This window comes from Aquarana catesbeiana, linkage group LG13, assembly GCF_042186555.1.
Source record: "Aquarana catesbeiana isolate 2022-GZ linkage group LG13, ASM4218655v1, whole genome shotgun sequence".
Lineage (NCBI taxonomy): Eukaryota > Metazoa > Chordata > Amphibia > Anura > Ranidae > Aquarana > Aquarana catesbeiana.
In genome coordinates, this window is record NC_133336.1 from 167,808,250 (window position 1) to 167,827,849 (window position 19,600).

The window sequence follows — 19,600 nt, forward strand, 5'->3', positions numbered from 1 at the left end:
AAAAACGGCTGTTTTTTCGGGAGCAGTGATTTTAATGATGCTTAAAGTAAAAAAAAAAAAAAGTGAAATATTCCTTTAAATATCGTACCTGGGGGGTGTCTATAGTATGCCTGTAAAGTGACGCGTGTTTCCTGTGCTTAGAACAGTCCCTGCACAAAATGTCATTTTTAAAGGAAAAAAAGTCATTTAAAACTGCTTGCGGCTTTAAAGTAATATCGGGTCCTGGCAATATGGATGAAAATCAGTGAGACAAACGTCATGGGTACCCCCCAGTCCATTACCAGGCCCTTTGGGTCTTGTATGGATATTAAGGGGAACCCCGCACCCAAATTAAAATAAGGAAAGGTGTGGGGCCACCAGGCCCTATATACTCTGAACAGCAGTATACAGGCGGTACAAACAAGACAGGGACTGTAGGTTTGTTGTTAAGTAGAATCTGTTTATAATTTTGAACGGGTACATTTTTAACGTGTTTAGCTCCAGCCAAAAAATCTTTTTTAAGCTTTTTGAAAAACATAGGGAAGGGTTATCACCCCTGTGACATTTGTTTTGCTGTCTGTCCTCCTCTTCAGAAGATTTCACCTCACTTTTTGTCCCAATGACAAATGTTTTTTGAAAATTTGGGGTTTTTTGTGGAACAAGGATTGGAAAGCATCAGTGGAAAGGAGAAATGTTTTTCCCATATTAACTCTTACAGGAGAGAATTTCCCTTCCTAGGGGTAGATTTCATCTCACTTCCTGTTGTCTCCTTCCGTTTGCAAGTAGGAGTCGTTGGTAAGTTAGATGTTTGAAAGTAGGGGCCTGCCCTATATACTCAGCAGAAATTTGGGCCTTAGGTGTTGTTGTGGCCACAACACTGTAAGCCCTCACAGGGCCCTGCTGTGAAATATTAGATCAAGAATTGTAATTACATTCCCCTGTTGAACAGGGGCTGAAAAATTAGGCCTTAGGCACTGGTGCTGGTGCCACAACACTGCAACCCCTTACAGATACTCTAGTTGGAATGCAGGAACGAGCCCCGCTGCAAAGTATTGCATCAAAAATTGTAATTACACGCCCCTGTTAAACAGAAAAATGGGCCTTAGGCACTGGTGGTGGCACCCAGAACCAAAAATGTTCTTACAAGCTATCAGCGTGATCATTGAGGAGGAAGAGGATAATTACTCAGGATAGTCACTCAGCATCAGCATAGGCAGTCTTTGAAGGGATCTGAGATTTCAAAAAAAATTATTCGGTTACATCAGCATCAGGTGCTTGGTAGCTGGTGGTGATCCAAGACTGATTTATTTTTATGAAGGTCAGTCGATCGACCGAGTCGGTGGACAGACGCACCCTGTGATCGGTTACAAAGCCTCCAGCAGCACTGAATGTGTGTTCCGAAAGAACGCTGGATGCAGGACAGGCCAGTAGCTCAATTGCATACTGTGCAAGCTCTGGCCAGTGATCCATCCTCAAGACCCAGTAACCCAGAGGATTTTCAGTGGGAAAGGTGTCCAAGTCAGATCTTGCCCCTAGGTATTCCTGCACCATGTAAAACAGACGCTGCCAATGGTTGCTGGAACCGATCATACCTTGGGGCTGCGGACCAAAAAATTGTCTGAACGCATCGGTCAGACGGCCACCTTCTCCACCGCTCCTTCTTTGACTGACCGAAGCCTCAGCAACACGTTGTCCAGAAACAGGAGTTTGTAACCTCCCAGTCTCTGGGAACGCGTTGCACAGACCTTTCTGCAAGGCCTCCCGAAGATGTTTCATCCTCTGCTCCCTCTGCCATGGCAAGATAAGGTCCGCAACCTTACCCTTGTAATGTGGATCAAGGAGGGTTGCCAGCCAGTATTGGTCCTTCTCCTTGATACCACGAATACGAGGATCCTTACGCAGGCTTTGCAGGAACAGGGAAGCCATGCAGCGTAGGTTTGCTGAGGCATTCGGCCCGGAGTCCTCTGGGTCACTAAGGATGACATGGTCCGCAGCCACCTCCTCCCAGCCACGTACAAGTCCACTTGTTTCTTGGGACTGATCCCTTAAAGACTGCTGCTGATGCTGAGTGCCAGGCTCCACCTCCATACTGACACAATCTTCCTCCTCCTCCTCGTCCTCTTCCTGTGTGATCGGTGGGCACGCAGGAACACTGTCTGAATAAAGGGGGCCTTGAGAGCTAAGGAAGTCCTCCTCTTCCTGCCTTTGTTCTGCCTCAAGTGCCCTGTCCATTATTCCACGCAGCGTGTGCTCCAACAGGTAGACAAGGGGGACAGTGTCACTGATGCATGCACTGTCACTGCTCACCATAATCGTTGCCTCCTCAAATGGTGACAGGACAGTGCATGCATCCCTGATCATGGCCCACTGGCATGGGGAAAAAACCAAGCTCCCCTGACCCTGTCCTGGTGCCATAGTCGCACAGGTACTCATTGATGGCCCTCTGCTGCATGTGCAGCCGCTGCAGCATGGCCGACATTGAGTTCCACCTGGTGGGCATGTCACAGATTAGGCTGGTTCCGAGGACAAAGCACAGGAAGAGGCTATGGAGGAAGAATAAGAGGAGGGGGTGGAGGAGAGAGGTGTGTCACAATCATTAGTAGGGGGAATTTGGAGGCGTGGTGGTGGAACAACCTCCAACACTACTGCACCTTGTCCTGCATCCTTCCCAGCTGCCAGCAGAGTCACCCAATGAGCCGTGAAACTTAGGTATCGTCCCTGTCCATGCTTGCTGGACCATGAGTCAGCGGTAATATGCACCTTACCGCTGACCGCCCTGTCCAGAGAGGCATGGACATTGCCTTCCACATGCCGGTAGAGAGCCGGAATCGCCTTCCGTGAGAAAAAGTGGTGTTTGGGTACCTGCCACTGAGGAACCGCACATTCCACAAACTCACGGAAGGGGGCAGAGTCTACCAACTGATAAGGCAGCAGTTGAAGTGCTAGCAATTTTTCCAAGCTAGCATTCAACCGCTAGGCATGTGGATGGTGCAGCAGCTGGGGCAGGGAAATTTGTCTGGTACAATCTGACGTCGGTGTACAGAAAGCAGATTGCCCACAAGTACTTGGCTGTGACACACAAAATTCTACACCTTCATTCCTCTCAGTGCAGGTCTCATAGAGGACTGAAGGTATAGTGGGGTTGGAGATCTCAGCTGATGAGGAGCAAGGAGAGGTCCTCTTTGTTCTTTGGTGTGGGTCTTTTAGATACGCTTGCCAACGAACTGCATGGCAGGTCAACATATGTCTGGTCAAGCATGTGGTACCCAAGCGGGAGATGTTTTGGCCACGCGAGATACGCTTGAGACATATGTTGCAAATAGCAGTGGTGCGATCTGATGCACTCGTCTCAAAAAAGGCCCACACCAAAGAACTTTTTGAATAACGTGCAGAGCCCTGCACATGTGGGGCTTTGGGGTGTGATGCAGTCAGTGTGCTGCCCTTAGGCTGGCCCCTGGAGGGCATCCTGCCTCGTTGGTGATGTGCCGCCTCCTCCTCCTCCTCTCTCCTATCAGGCACCCACGTTGAGTCAGTGACCTCATCATCCCCTCCCTCCTCATCACTGGAGCAAACCTGGCAGTATGCTGCAGCAGGGGGAGCATGACTGCCAGATTGCTGTCCTTCTTGGGCACCCCCTCTGTCCGTGCTCAAGTTACTGCCTTCATCGAGCTCAGTATCATCATCAGAGCCTTCCAAAAGCTGCGCATCCTCCTGGAGCATGTACCCAACACTGTGGTCAAACAGTTTGAGGGACTCCTCAGGAGGACATGGTGGGGCTAGGGAAGGAGTCACTGATGACATTGAGCCAAGGGAAGAGGCCGCTGCTTTGCCAGACAAAGTACCCTGAGCATGGGTGAGAGAGGATGAGGAGGATGAGGATGGCTTGGTCATCCACTCGATCAAGTCTTCCGCATGTTGCGGCTCAACATGGCCAGCTGCCGAAAAAAAGGCAAAGCGTGTCCCACGGCCACGTGCTGATGAGGATGCACCGTCCCCATGACCAGCACTAGACACAGAGCCTGCTTGCCCTCTTTTATTGGCTTGTGACTGTCTGCCTCTCCTTCTTGGCCTTCCAGACATACTAATGGCCTGTAGCTGCACTAAGCTGGGATATATATATATGTACTGATACTGCAGCTAGCAAAATCAACTGCCTGCCTGTAGTATGAGAACACCACCAACCTTCTACAGGTAGCTTTAGCTGAACACTGTGCAGAGCTTGCAAAAAAATAACTTGCAGCTTATTTAGCTGCCTGCGGTAGTGCTAGGATCAGGAAAACACCACCAACCTTCTACAGGTAGCTTTAGCTGAACACTGTGCAGAGCTCACAAAAAAATAACTTGTAGGTTTAGCTGAACACTGTGAGGAGGACGCACCACACTAACTTGTAGTTTTAGCTGAACACTGTGAGAAGGACGCACTACACTAACTTGTAGCTTTAGATGAACACTGTGCAGAGGTCTCACTACACTAACTTGTAGTTTTAGCTGAACACTGTGAGCAGGACGCACTACACTAACTTGTAGTTTTAGATGAACACTGTGCAGAGGTCTCACTACACTAACTTGTAGTTTTAGCTGAACACTGTGAGCAGGACGCACTACACTAACTTGTAGCTTTAGATGAACACTGTGCAGAGCTTGCAAAAAAATAACTTGTAGGTTTAGCTGAACACTGTGAGGAGGACGCACCACACTAACTTGTAGTTTTAGCTGAACACTGTGAGCAGGATGCACTACACTAACTTGCAGCTTTAGATGAACACTGTGCAGAGGTCTCACTACACTAACTTGTAGTTTTAGCTGAACACTGTGAGCAGGACTCCCTACACTAACTTGTAGTTTTAGATGAACACTGTGCAGAGGTCTCACTACACTAACTTGTAGGTTTAGCTGAACACTGTGAGCAGGATGCACTACACTAACTTGTAGCTTTAGATGAACACTGTGCAGAGCTCGCAAAAAAATAACTTGTAGGTTTAGCTGAACACTGTGAGGAGGACGCACCACACTAATTTGTAGTTTTAGCTGAACACTGTGAGAAGGACGCACTACACTAACTTGTAACTTTAGATGAACACTGTGCAGAGGTCTCACTACACTAACTTGTAGTTTTAGCTGAACACTGTGAGCAGGACGCACTACACTAACTTGTAGTTTTAGATGAACACTGTGCAGAGGTCTCACTACACTAATTTGTAGTTTTAGCTGAACACTGTGAGCAGGATGCACTACACTAACTTGTAGTTTTAGATGAACACTGTGCAGAGGTCTCACTACACTAACTTGTAGTTTTAGCTGAACACTGTGAGCAGGACGCACTACACTAACTTGTAGCTTTAGATGAACACTGTGCAGAGCTCGCAAAAAAATAACTTGTAGGTTTAGCTGAACACTGTGAGGAGGACGCACCACACTAACTTGTAGTTTTAGCTGAACACTGTGAGCAGGATGCACTACACTAACTTGTAGCTTTAGATGAACACTGTGCAGAGGTCTCACTACACTAACTTGTAGTTTTAGCTAAACACTGTGAGCAGGACGCACTACACTAACTTGTAGTTTTAGATGAACACTGTGCAGAGGTCTCACTACACTAACTTGTAGTTTTAGCTGAACACTGTGAGCAGGATGCACTACACTAACTTGTAGCTTTAGATGAACACTGTGCAGAGCTCGCAAAAAAATAACTTGTAGGTTTAGCTGAACACTGTGAGGAGGACGCACCACACTAACTTTTAGTTTTAGCTGAACACTGTGAGCAGGACGCACTACACTAACTTGTAGCTTTAGATGAACACGGTGCAGAGGTCTCACTACACTAACTTGTAGTTTTAGCTGAACACTGTGAGCAGGACGCACTACACTAACTTGTAGCTTTAGATGAACACTGTGCAGAGGTCTCACTACAGGAACTTGTAGTTTTAGCTGAACAATGTGAGCAGGACGCACTACACTAACTGTAAATAGTCTAGCTGCCTGACTGTGGTACTAATAGGATCAAAAGAACACCAGCAATTTTCTTCAGGTAGCTGTAAATACTGTAACAAGACAAGCCTGCCTGTCAGTAGGAAGATAACAGGAACTGATCTAGCTAAACTGAATACAGTGTATATATATATATGCAACACCTGGGATGCATATATATACACAATACACTGTAAGTGCAGCTAACTCACTGATTGTCCTGCCTAATCTAGCTAACTCAAATTAAATGACACTGTCTCTCTGTCTATCTATGTATCTCAACGCCGGAACACACACTACACAGGGCCGCCGTGTAGGCGGCCTTATATAGTGTGGGGCGTGTTCTAAACCCCCTGAGCCATAATTGGCCAAAGCCACCCTGGCTTTGGCCAATTACAGCTCTCTCTACCGACGACGCTGTGATTGGCCAAACATGCGGGTCATAGTGCATGCTTGGCCAATCATCAACCAGCAATGCACTGCGATGCCGCAGTGAATTATGGGCCGTGACGCGCCACACGAATTTGCCCATAACGTTCACAATTCGGCGAACGAACGAACAGCCGATGTTCGAGTCGAACATGGGTTTGACTCGAACACGAAGCTCATCCCTACCTTGGACAGGGTTGTGGGGATGAGGCTCTTCTCCCCATCAACATGGGGACAAGGCACTTTGGGGGGGGGGATTGGGGTTATGGCAGCTAGCTGCTGCCATAACAATGATATCCCTCTTCAAAGTAGTGAAGTAAAACGTCACCGGGCAGTACGTAAGTGGTTAAATTAAATTACATTAAGGTGACATCACTACCCCACGCTCTCTCCCACATCCAATCAGAGAACACTTTGCATTCACTGTGAAAATTCAAAGCATTCTATGAATGGCAGCTGTGCGGCTGATCTCCTGTGTTCAGAATGCAGCAGGACAGCTGCTGGTACAGGACTCACATATAGTGGAGATCATTGGAGTAGCAGAGTTTGCTAGCATCTAGAGGGATCCCATAAGTATGGTATATACATAGTTATATGGGTCCAAGCTGGACCCATGTAACTATGTAAAAAATGCCATACCTGGAATTCTTTAAAAAGGTATTATGGACTGCGTTGTTGCAAGTGTACTAATAGTGCTATATTCACCTTTAGCTATCTTGCTTTATCTGCAAACACCATTTTGAAAAAGGAGCATTTCCAAACAGTGCCTATTTTCAATCTTTTCAGTCAGTAAAAGGTAATAGATTTTCCTTGTCAAAAGAAGTTTATTGAGTATACAATGTTATAAAGATACATAAAGAAGATACATAAAGTAAGTTTACAAGGATCTATAAAGTAAGCTCATTGTTTTACAGTAGGGTTTATATAGGTAAATATCATGAAATTTCAAATATTAAACATTGGGTTCACGTAAACCTAAATTAAAGATATATATCATTTCCTTAGTTACTTTTGTAGGTATTTAAATGATTTATACCTACTATACATATTGTTTACAAGTAGAGTGTATATAGGTCAAATAAATTCTGATAATGAGCTTTAATCGTAAGGTGGAGAAAAGGAAAGAGAAAGAAGAAAAAGGGTTGAAAGGTAGAGGTATGGTCCACAAGGTTGTCCCGCTCGTCAGTTTATTATTCTTTTTAGTTCTCTTTGAAGCCTTAGAATGGGTGTCTCTGTAAGTCATTTAATCTGTTACCATGGCAACAGGACAGAGTCATTGAAATTTGACAGGAACTGTTGTTTTATCCAAGGATGCCAAAGTTTTTCAAATTTTGGAATTTGATTTTGATCGATGGCTACCATCTTAGCATGGGACATTGTATTATTCATTCTGTGAATTGTTTCTGCTAGTACCAATGTAGGAGATTTCCATGCCTTGGCCACTGTTTGTTTTGCAGCCGTTATTAGTTGGATCATAAGTTTGAATTGAGAGAGTGTTAACCATTCCGGTTTTAGATTAAGTAAAGTTATATATGGATCTGGTTGTATTATTTTTTAAAATATTTTAGATGCAATCACGAAGACTTCCTTCCAGAAGATTTGGATTACTGGGCACGTCCACCATATGTGTAAATATGTGCCTATTTCTGGGCATCCTCGAAAACAAAGAGTTGAGGTATTAGGTGAATATTTTGCCACTCTAGCGGGTACAAGGTACCAGCGAGTTAGGACTTTATAATTTGTCTCCAGTGCCAAGATGTTGGGTGAAGATGACTTAGATGTGAGCCATATATTAGACCAGTCCGTGTCTTCTAAAGTTCGTCCCAGGTCCTCCTCCCACCTCTGAACGTAAGAGGGTCTATTAAGATTTGCTACTCCATATAATTGATTATAAAGTGATGAAATTGTACCTTTAGCAAATGGATCTTTTGTACAGATTGATTCAAAAATGGATAATTGGGATAATGGTGTATCCCCCTTTAGGAATGGTGTATAGAAATTTTTGATTTGGAGATATCTAAATATCTCAGAGTTTGGTAGATCATATTTTTCTCTAAGCGATGGGAATGTAAGGAATGATTTAGATGCTATGAAGTCATTTAGTGTCTGAATGCCTGATATTGTCCAAGCTTTAAAAGAATTTGGGTAGATCCATGCCGGATAAAAGGCCGGATTTCTGATAAAAGAAAGGAGAGGATTGTGTGGAGATTGTAACTGATATTTGGTTTTTAGTTTATCCCAGAGAGATAAGAAGTGTTTAGTTATGGGATTATGAATTTTAAAGCGGTCTTTAGGATCAAGCCATAATAAATTTGATATTAATAGAGGGTCATTTTCTGAAGCCTCTATAAATACCCATAATGGGATTTCCTGTTTTGCATGGTATTTGGACAGACTGGCCAAATGTGCTGCTCTGTAGTAGTTAGTAAAATTAGGGTATCCCAGGCCTCCTTTATTTTTGGGAAGATGTAGTGTGTGTATAGGTATACATGGTTTAAAAGAGCCCCATATAAACGAAGTTGCTCTTTTTTGTACTATTCTCAAAAAATAGGAAGGAATTGGAATAGGGAGGACTCTGAATAGATAAAGCAATTTGGGTAGAATAGTCATTTTGATTGCATTAATCTTCCCTATCCAGGATAAAGGAAGTTGCGACCATTGTTTTATTAGATTTGTGATCTGTCTTAATACAGGAGGATAATTGGTTGAGAATAAGTCAGAATGAGATGCTGTTAAATGAATTCCAAGATATGGGATTGATTTTTCTGCCCATGTGAATGGGAGTGCAGCCCTAGCCGGGATCAATTCCATGTTTGTGAGTGAAATATTAAGCACTAGGCATTTCTTAGGATTAATCATAAGGCCGGATAGGGCTGCAAATCCATCAAGAGCTGGTATTAAGTTAGGACCAGAGACCTGTGGTGATGATAGAAAAAGTAATATATCGTCTGCAAATATACATAATTTGTGTGTAATACCTCCTACTTCAATGCCAGTTATAGTTTGGTTTGTTCTGATGTATTGGGCCATGGGTTCGAGTATAAGGGCAAATAATAAGGGAGATAATGGGCAACCCTGTCGGGTACCTCTTTCGATATTAAAGGCTTCAGATTTGTATCCAGCATATTTTATATAGGCTTTGGGTTTATTATATAATGCTTTGATCCATGTTAAAAAGTGGGGTCCAAAACCCCATTTTTGTAATGAATATTGCATATATTGCCAGGATACTGTGTCAAATGCCCTCTTAATATCGAGAGATAGAAAACATAAAAGGATTTTCCGTTTTTTAGCAATATGTGCCAATAACACTTCCCTGCGTATATTATCGCCTGCCTGTCTATTTGGCATGAAGCCTACTTGATCTCTATGTATTAATTTTCCTATAATGCTATTGAGGCGTTTTGCTATTATTTTTGCTAATAATTTAATATCGAGGTTTAACAGAGAGATAGGCCGATAATTCACACAGGAAGTATCATCAGAAAGGGGTTTGGAGATCATACAAACAATTGCCATTAGTGTTTCTTGCCGAAAAGAATGTCCATCTAGAAGTTTGTTAAAAGTTTCAGTGAGAATGGGAGAGAGTATTTCTGAGAATGTTTTATAGTATAAAGCCGAGTAGCCGTCTGGGCCTGGTCTTTTGTTAAGTTTTAGGTCTTTTATGGCGTTAGCAACTTCATCTATAGTTATAGGCTCATCCAAACTGCTTTTTTGATTCTGAGATAACTCAGGTAAGGTTATTTTTGAGAAGAAGGATTCAGCTTCTGTAGGATTAAATTCATTGTTTGTCTTGTATAAAGTTGCGAGATGTGAGTGAAATTTATGGACTATTTTAACTGGATTACAAGTGTAAACATTTTTTGATAATTTCAAACGTATTGGTTTGAAAGATTTGTTAGTTGAATTTAATGCCCGAGCCAAATATGTACCTGGTTTGTTTGTATTCATGTAGAAATTGTGTTTGGAGCGTTTGAGGGATTTATCAACTGACTCAGTGAGAAATAGATCGTATTCCAATCTAGATTTTTCCAGATGAGATTTTGTACTCTGAGATGGATTATCTTGAAATGATATGTAGGCTGCATTAAAATTGAGTTCTATTTTTTTTGCTAGATTTTTGCGTTCCCGTTTAAATAGTGCCATTTGTCTTTGTATTGTACCACGCAAGACAGGCTTATGAGCTTCCCACAGTGTTATTGGGGAGATGTCTGTTGTATTATTAATTGATATGTATTCCTTTAAAGCTTGTTCAATGGCCATCTGATGTAGTGGGTGTTTGAGCATTATGTCCGGTAAGTACCACGTTGGGTCATGCGCTTTTGGTATGGCTGAGGCTATAGTAGTGTATACTGCATTATGGTCAGACCACGGAATCGGAATTATATCTGATGCAATAATTTCTGGTATCATTCCTATTGTTAGAAAAATATGATCTATTCTGGTGAAGGTTTGATGAGGGTGCGAGAAATAAGTGAATTTCTTTTTCATTGGGTTACTTTCTCTCCATGAATCTACCAGATTGTATTTGGAAAGAAGTTGAGAAAAAGGTAATCTAGAGGTTATTTTGGATGGTGTAAAAGGTGATTTATCTAGAAATGGGAGGAGGACCTGGTTCGAATCCCCACACATTATCACTGTTCCTATTTTGTGTGTATTAATCACTTGTAATATATGTGAGAGGAATGGTGTAGGTTGTTTGTTAGGAGCGTAGTAGGAAATCACTGTGATTGCTGTATCCATTATATAACCCATGAGTATCAGGTATCTACCTTCTGGGTCTTTAATTTCTGATGATAAGGTGAATGGTGTAGATCGGTGAAATGCAATTAGAGTTCCCCTTTGCTTGGTACAGGCAGAAGCCGTGTAAATTTGTTGATAAAAAGGAGAAATATATTTTGGAGTAGAATCTTTGGTGAAGTGTGTTTCTTGGAGGCATACTATGTGAGCCTTCTTGTTATGGAAAGTACGGAAGGCTTTGGTCCTTTTTTGAGGGACATTTATTCCCTGAACATTCAGGGAAAGTATATTCAGTGGTGCCATGGCAATAGATCAAATAGTTTTGACTTACTTTTTGTTATGCAGAGCTGACTGCGCAGATCAACCTGTGTGGACTGAAGAGATGAATAGATAGAAAAGAAACCAGTGAATTCTGGAGTAAAGAGTAAACAAAAAACATATGAGATTAGATGATACATTGTATAAATTATTTTTTGCAAGTAATCACAATTTACCCGTGAAAGAGAATAAATATCTCTCTCAGGGGAATAAGTGCCTTCGTCACACTCCCACATAATATGGTTGGGAGAATGAGGAGGGCTAATGGGGGTACACGGATCTTCCGCTTACAGGAGAGAAGTGCTATGTCAAAAGACATCAAAATGATGTTTCATTAATTGAAGTGCAGAATAAAGTTTTTGTTGAAATTATTTATTCCAGGGTGGTTGCATATGGTTAGTCTTGCCCTAGGCTAAATAATTCAGTTAGAAAGGTACTGTTAATAACTTTGGTATTGATGAAGATAGTTTGAATTATTTTGGGATTTTAACCCTTTTAGAGTAAACAATTACATATTTTATTCATATGTAACTGTTTAGATATGTTAACTCATAAAATTGAGGTTGTATTGCTTCAGATTAGAATAAACAAAAACATAATTCTAGGAACTAGTTAGGTAATAATATATTTGTTTTAAGAAAAGAAAGAAAAAGCTTCCATTACTTCTGGATTATTGAACATATTTGTCCTAAAAAGTAATAAATCTATTGTTATTACCTGATAATATATAACTGAACAAGAATTTCCTTATTTCACTTATATATTCTAAGGCTATATGAATCAGAAGTAATAAGAAATATAACTGGAATGTAACATGATCCCACACAGTGTGTGACTATCAGAATGCAGTTACATTCAGTTATAAATACAGGTTTTTTTTATAGAGAACCATCTCTTAGTATAATAAATGAAGAGATATCAGGAATTAGGATGTCAGTCCATTGAATCTTCTTGGTCCATGGATGATGTGGCATAATGGCCTCTTTTGTGAGAATGATGATTCCCATTTTGTTCTGAAATTTTCTGGGTGCTGCCTGAAGGTGAAGATGACGCCATTCTTCTGCGTGTGGGAGTGTTGCTGCTTGTGGGTTCTGTCAGATTTAATTTTAAAAGGGTTTGTTGTAGTTCATCTGCTGATCTGCTTCTGTAAATTGTACCTTGGTAGTTAAATCTGACTGAAAAGGGGAAGCCCCATTGATACATAATGTTGTGGCGTTGCAGTTCCATTAGTTGGGGTTTCATGGATCGTCTTTTAGTAATAGTAAGTTGGGATAGGTGAGCAAAAATTTGATAATTGTGTCCTTGAAAATTAAGTTCCTTTTTTTCTCTTGCAGCAATTAGTACTTGTTCTTTCGTTCTGTAATAATGAAATTTTGTGATTATATCACGTGGGGGTCCATCTTTCTTTTTGGCTGTGAGGGCTCTGTGTACTCTGTCCAGTTCTAAACGTTCAATAGGGATATCTGGCTTTAGTTCTTGTAATAGAGCAGTAATAGTAGATTGCAGGTCTGTCACAGTTTCAGGTATTGCCCTTATGCGCAAGTTTGAACGTCTGGCTCTATTTTTGTAATCTTCGAGCTTAGTTTGAAATATTAAATTCTCTTTTTTTAATTGTTCCAATTCTGTTATATTTTCTTGGGTTGTAATTTCAATTTCATCCATTTTTATTTTTAAGGCTGCGGTGCGGTTTCCCAGCTCTCTTATTTCTTTGGTTAGGCTTTTTGTTATTTGGTCTGAGGTTTGTTTTAGAGCCTTATGAAGCATCTTTTCAAATTGTAATAATATTACTGGGGATACTGAGGAGGCTTGTGGAGAAGTTTGTGAGAGGATTTGCTCTGTATCTGACTCAAATGGAGAGTCTTGCTGTGACATTTTCTGTCTGTGAGAGCGCCCTGATGCTGTATCTTGTGAGGTGACTGGAGCTGCTTCAGCTGCAGTGAGTGCCTGTGAGCTCTTTGTGAGGTGATTTTTATTTCTGCCACGGTTTCCTCCCAGTACCATATTTCCTGCCCAAACTTTCACAGTTTGTTCCCTGGGGCAAAAAGGTTCAAATGGATACCTTTTGAGCCTGTAGGCTCCGCTTTGTCCTTCTCTTCTCTCCTCAGCGGTGTGGAGCTCTAACAATGCATGTCTGCTCTGCTAGGCTCCGCCTCCTGCCCTCAAAGGTAATAGATTTTCAACCATATATACATCATAAAGTAAAAAAAGTTATGCCTACCAAATGCTCTTGTTATTGTTTCAGGCAATGACAGTTCTCAGACCAGGTCAATTTTATACTTTCTTCCCTCCTAGACTACAGATTGTGGGCTAAACTTTTTCCAATCTGGTCCTCGGGTTATTAAACCAACAATTAATTAATCATAGCTAGACAAGGCACACAAACCCTGAAGCCAAAAAGAGACAGTTTGCCTCCTACAAAATTTGATGAAGAAAAACAGGGTTAACAGTCATCTTACTCTGATCATAATATGGTTCTATTTTTGCAGAGCCAGGGTTTGCAACTATGCAGGGGTTGGCTATGCAGAAATATAGGCCTTGTTCATGACTAAGACCCCATACACGCTATTAGATTTTCTGAAGATTTTTGTCTTCAGATTTACCAAAAACATGTAGTGCAAGGGCCTGCCTGATTGCATACATATTGAAACTATTAAGGTTTGACCTCATATTATATGTTTTTGGTAAATCTGAAGACAAAAATCTGCAGAAAATCTAATAGTGTATATGGGGTCTTAAGTTCTCTCTATCTGCAAAAGCCTTGTCAATGCACAAATATAGAAAGAAAAAATGTTACTGGGAATAAAGAATTTACATATGTACAGTATCTCACAAAAGTGAGTGCACCCCTCACATTTTTGTAAATATTTTATTATATCTTTTCATGTGACAACACTGAAGAAATGACACTTTGCTACAATGTAAAGTAGTGAGTGTACAGCTCGTATACCATGTAAATTTACTGTCCCCTCAAAATAACTCAACACACAGCCATTAATGTCTAAACCACTGACAACAAAAGTGAGTACACCCCTAAGTGAAAACGTCCAAATTGGGCCCAAAGTGTCAATATTTTGTGTGGCCACCATTATTTTCCAGCACTGCCTTAACCCTCTTGGGCATGGAGTTCACCAGAGCTTCACAGGTTGCCAGTGGAGTCCTCTTCAACTCCTCCATGATGACATCACGGAGCTGGTGGATGTTAGAGACCTTGCGCTCCTCCACCTTCCATTTGAGGATGCCCCACAGATGCTCAATAGGGTTTAGGTCTGAAGACCTGCTTGGTCAGTCCATCACCATTACCCTCAGCTTCTTTAGCAAGGCAGTGGTCATCTTGGAGTTGTGCTTGGGGTCGTTATCATGTTGGAATACTGCCCTGCAGTCCAGTCTACGAAGGGAGGGGATCATGCTCTGCTTCAGTATGTCACAGTACATGTTGGCATTCATGGTTCCCTCAATGAACTGTAGCTCCCCAGTGCCGGCAGCACTTATGCAGGCCCAGACCATGACACTCCCACACCATGCTTGACTGTAGGCAAGACACACTTGTCTTTGTACTCCTCACCTGGTTGCTGCCACACACACTTGACACCATCTGAATCACATAAGTTTATCTTGGTCTCATCAGACCACAGGGCATGGTTCCAATGGAGATTTTTCAGAAGCGGGGACAGATAGGGTTTGGGAAGACATTAAAAAGATAACTGTACTCTAAGGCAGTGTTTCTCAACTTCAGTCCTCAAGACGCCCCAACAGGTCATCTTTTCAGGATATCCATTATTTTGCACAGGTGATTTGATCAGTTTCACTGCCTTAGTAATTACAACAGCCGTTTCATCTGAGGGAAATCCTGAAAACATGACCTGTTGGGGCACCCTTGAGAACTGGAGTTGAGAAACACTGCTCCAAGGTAAGTACAGTAAAAATTCAATTGCTCCAGTTATAGTTAATAAATCAGGTCCCTGTGTCCAGAAATTGAAAGGATTATTCACCAGTCACCACCAACATAAACTGAGCCATGTCTAAATAATACCTGTAATATAAATGTTCATTGTTGACTGTTCAATGTTTTTTCATCCCTGTTTCTTTGGGTTGGCCTACCGATTTCTATACCATATATGCATAATTTCATGGAAAACCAGCATCCAATCAAAACATTGCATTCCCCAAAATTGCTACTACAGTTCACATTAGAGACATATCTGAACAGCAAGGACATTAACAGTGGAAATTGTGCATACAAAAACCAGCAAGCGGCAAAGGGTTAGTCACAAGTTTTTCTATATGCAGCCAGTCATTTACTAATTACTATCTTTCTGGATGTGACCTTTTTAATAGAGGCAGGGCTTTGCTTCCTCATGTAAGAGCTGCCCCTCTAATGAGTAGTAGGGCAATATTCAAGAAGCAGAAGAGGTATTGAAAGCAAAGATCCACAGAATGGAAGAAGCAGAAGCATTGAAGTTCTTGCACTAAAGATACAGCTTTCTCTTCAGCAAAATCAAGCACCGCAGTACTGATATCAACCAATCTAGACTGCAAATCTCATGAGACTATTAGTGAGAGAGGCGGTTTCTTATGCCGTGTACACATGAGCAGACTTTCGACGGGCTGAACTCCAAAGGACTTTTTGACAGACTTTCGACGGAGTTCCGACGGAGTTCTGACGCAATGGAATTGCCTACACGCGATCACACCAAAGTCTGATCGTTTCGAACGTGATGACGTATGACCGGATTAAAATAAGGAAGTTCATAGCCAATAGCTGCCCTAGCATCGGTTTTAGTCCGTCAGACTAGCATGATGACATACGACCGGACTAAAATAAGGAAGTTCATAGCCAATAGCTGCCCTAATATCGGTTTTAGTCCGTCAGACTAGCATACAGACAAACGGATTTTTCGACCGGACTCGAGTCCGTCGGAAAGATTTGAAACATGTTCCAAATCTAAAGTCCGTCTGATTTTTCGACAGCAAAGGTCCGATGAAGCCCACACACGATTGGATTGTCCGGCGGATTCGTTTCGTCGGACCTTTGCTGTCGAAAAGTCTGGTCGTGTGTACATGCATTAGATAATCTCATACTGCAGCTATACAGCTAGGAGGTGTAAGGCAAAAGGAGATCACTGTTGTTTTTCAGGAGAAATTTAAGACAAAAATACAAAATTCGGAGCACTGCTTGGACACCATTAATATCTCTAGCTGTAGCCTATATCATAGCAAACCTTCCGTTTTTTAAATTCTGGTCACTTTGTTAACTCTTGAGGCTGGTAATCTCAAGAAAAATCATCATCTTTTTTTACTCCCGATTATATTTCTTTTATCATTCATTTCTGGTTGCAATAAAATAATGTAGCATTTAGGAAAGAAGATACAAACAAGCATCCCCGCAGAGGAAGAAATGATAGCAAATATTTCCACTGTCACCATGTATTTTCCTTTAGTGCTAAGATAAGCTGGGATAAATGTAATCCAAACACTAGCAAACACTAACATACTAAATGTGATGAACTTGGTTTCATTAAAGGTGTCAGGGAGATTCCTGGCCAGAAATGCAACAATGAGGCTAATGGAAGCTAAGAGTCCCATATATCCCAAAACGCATGAAAACAATACTTTAGATCCCTCGTTGCATTCAATAACAATTGTTCCAATCTCTACCATCTTATTGAATTCTTCGAAGGGAGCAGAACTAGTTAGCCATATTAAGCAAATTAGAATCTGGATCAAAGAACAAAAAGGAATAATGTATACTGGAATCCTTCGTCTCACAAGCTTTCTTATTTTAGTGTCTGCTGGATTTGTTGCTCTGAACACCATGATGACAGTGATAGTCTTTGCTAGTATTATGGAAAGACAAATTGAGAAAATAACGCCAAAGACTACTTGACGTAGCATGCAGGTCACCATGCTGGGACGCCCAATGAATACCAGTGAGCATAAGAAGCAAAACATAAGGGAAACAAGAAGGAGATAACTGAGCTCCCGATTGTTGGCCTTAACAATGGGTGTTTTGTGCTTAACAAGGAATAGGCAAAATACAGAAAAGGTGAGAAGGCAAAATATAATTGAGATAGAGGCCAGAGAAGATCCCAGTATCTCATCATAAGCCAGAAACTGGATGGATTTTGGAACACATTTCTCTTTGGATGTATTTGGCCATTGGTCTTCTGGACACTTAAGACATTCTGTAGCATCTATGGAATAAACATAAGAAAACTTGATATTTTACCATATATTATGCTAATCGGGAGATGCAATTCAAGGCAGAGTAAGTAACTAAAATATATATATATAATATATATAACTTCTTAAAAAAAACTGTAACCATTATCGTTAATACATGAATCTAGTTGGATTTGTATAGTACCATTAGGATTGAGGATTTCTCCTTCAGAACATGGAATGCAGTCAAAACAACAGATTTTTTGTCCTTGACGATTGGCTCTTCTGAATCCTTTTGGACAAGGATAACTGCAGACAGAAATCGGGGGCTAATAGTGGGGTAATAAGAAAAAGAATAAGATAGACAAAGTAGCAAATAATAATAAGTAGCAAGTAAGTACAATTCAAGAATTATAGGAAAAAAAGGTATGCTACTGATAACTGTTTTGTAATCATTTCTATAAAAACATTATAAATCAGGGGTATGGAATGAAAATTCACAGAGGTCCGGTCAGTAAAGTTTTGCTCCATCACGGGTCCGAGTCTCTTATTTGTGATAGGAACCAGATCTTTCATATCACAACCCTTCCCCACCTGTACATTGCAGTTTCCCCTTTACATCACAGCCCCCCCCCCCTTCTTTATACCACAGCCTTTTTCTCATCACAGTCTTCCCTTTATACCACAGTGCTCCTTTTACAATACAGATCCCCTTCACATTACAGAACCCCCTGTACAATACAGCCCCATCTTTACAAAAAAAGCTCCCACTTTACATTACAGTCCTTCCCTTTACATTACAGTGTCCCCTTTGCAACACAGCAACCTCTTTACATCTCAGCACCCTCTTTATAATGCAGACCCCCTTTACATTACAGCACCCCCCTTCACAGCTACCCCCCTTTCTTGTATACCAGTCCTTTCACAGCCCCCCTTTCTTGTCTACCAGTGCCCTTCACAGCCCCCTCCTTTCTTGTATATACCTGTTCCCTTCACAGTTCCAAGCCAATCATTTAAACAGCTTAGGAATTTATTCAGTATATAAGTATAAAACAACACTAAAAACTTGCACGAAAAATGTTGGAGCACTTGCAGAGTGCTAAAGCTGGTGGGAGTTTCCACCTGCAGTGTCACAGGAGCACAAGAAGACCACTGGAAAGTCTCTATTGAGGGAGAAAGCTGATGAAGAAGGCAAGGTCGTGCCTTTGAAACACGTTCTGATTGGCCTGATTGGCCAGACAGTGTGTGGGCGGCTTCCCAGTTTGACAGCCCTGGACCACTCCCACCCACCACTCCCACCCAGAGACACACAGCCGATGTCTCCGTGAGGCTTATCAAGGCTCCAGCTGTGGCTAACACACAGCGCTCGTGGATCCCTCAATAGAGGCTTTCCAGTGGTCTTTCTGTGCTCCTGTGACACCGTTTGTGTTTAGTGCTTATTTTGTGAGTGTAATGTTGCAATATGAATATGTAGTTGTTTCTCTCTAGAATGCAGCATTATAACATTTCTTCTCATCGTCTTCATAGATTGGATTCACGTCGATCATTATATGCCTGTTTTCATCTGTTTCACTTGCCGGTGTTAATATATGAGTATTGTATTAGTGGATTCATAAGATGTATTATTCCAATATGTTTTGTTTGGAGGTCTTGGCATCTGCTGACACACATATACTGAGACATGCTTTTATATGAGCCACCCGAGACGGATCACAAACTAACATATTTTAATATTTAGAATCACTACGCTACAAGTCAGTCTACTGGGACCCTGCATATATCACTGCCATTTGACCAGATCAGGGCTACCCTGATCAGCGTGATTTTATGTCTTCGTATCCCAGCCTATAGTATCTTACTTGTTTTTCATTTGTCCCTTTTTGTGATCCCTTAAACTTGGGTGACTGGCCGAGACCTCTACCAACTTTATTACCATCACTATAATTCCATCTAGACATTTAGTGTGATACAGATTAGCGGCGTTCTATTACTTTGAACACCGCTGCTT

The 19,600-nt window shown here is 41.6% G+C and overlaps 1 protein-coding gene across 1 annotated transcript in view; it reads right to left on the reverse strand.

Moving 5' to 3' along the window:
* Positions 1–16,716: 16,716 nt before the first annotated feature.
* The window catches only part of LOC141117766 (extracellular calcium-sensing receptor-like), a 30,463-nt gene continuing 27,579 nt past the window's right edge, over positions 16,717–19,600 (reverse strand). The window contains exons 4-5 of the mRNA XM_073610789.1: positions 17,798–17,921; positions 16,717–17,624 (exon numbers count right to left, since the gene is read on the reverse strand). Coding sequence (XP_073466890.1) covers positions 16,717–17,624; positions 17,798–17,921 — 1,032 coding nt within the window. The remainder of the gene's footprint in view (positions 17,625–17,797; positions 17,922–19,600) is intronic.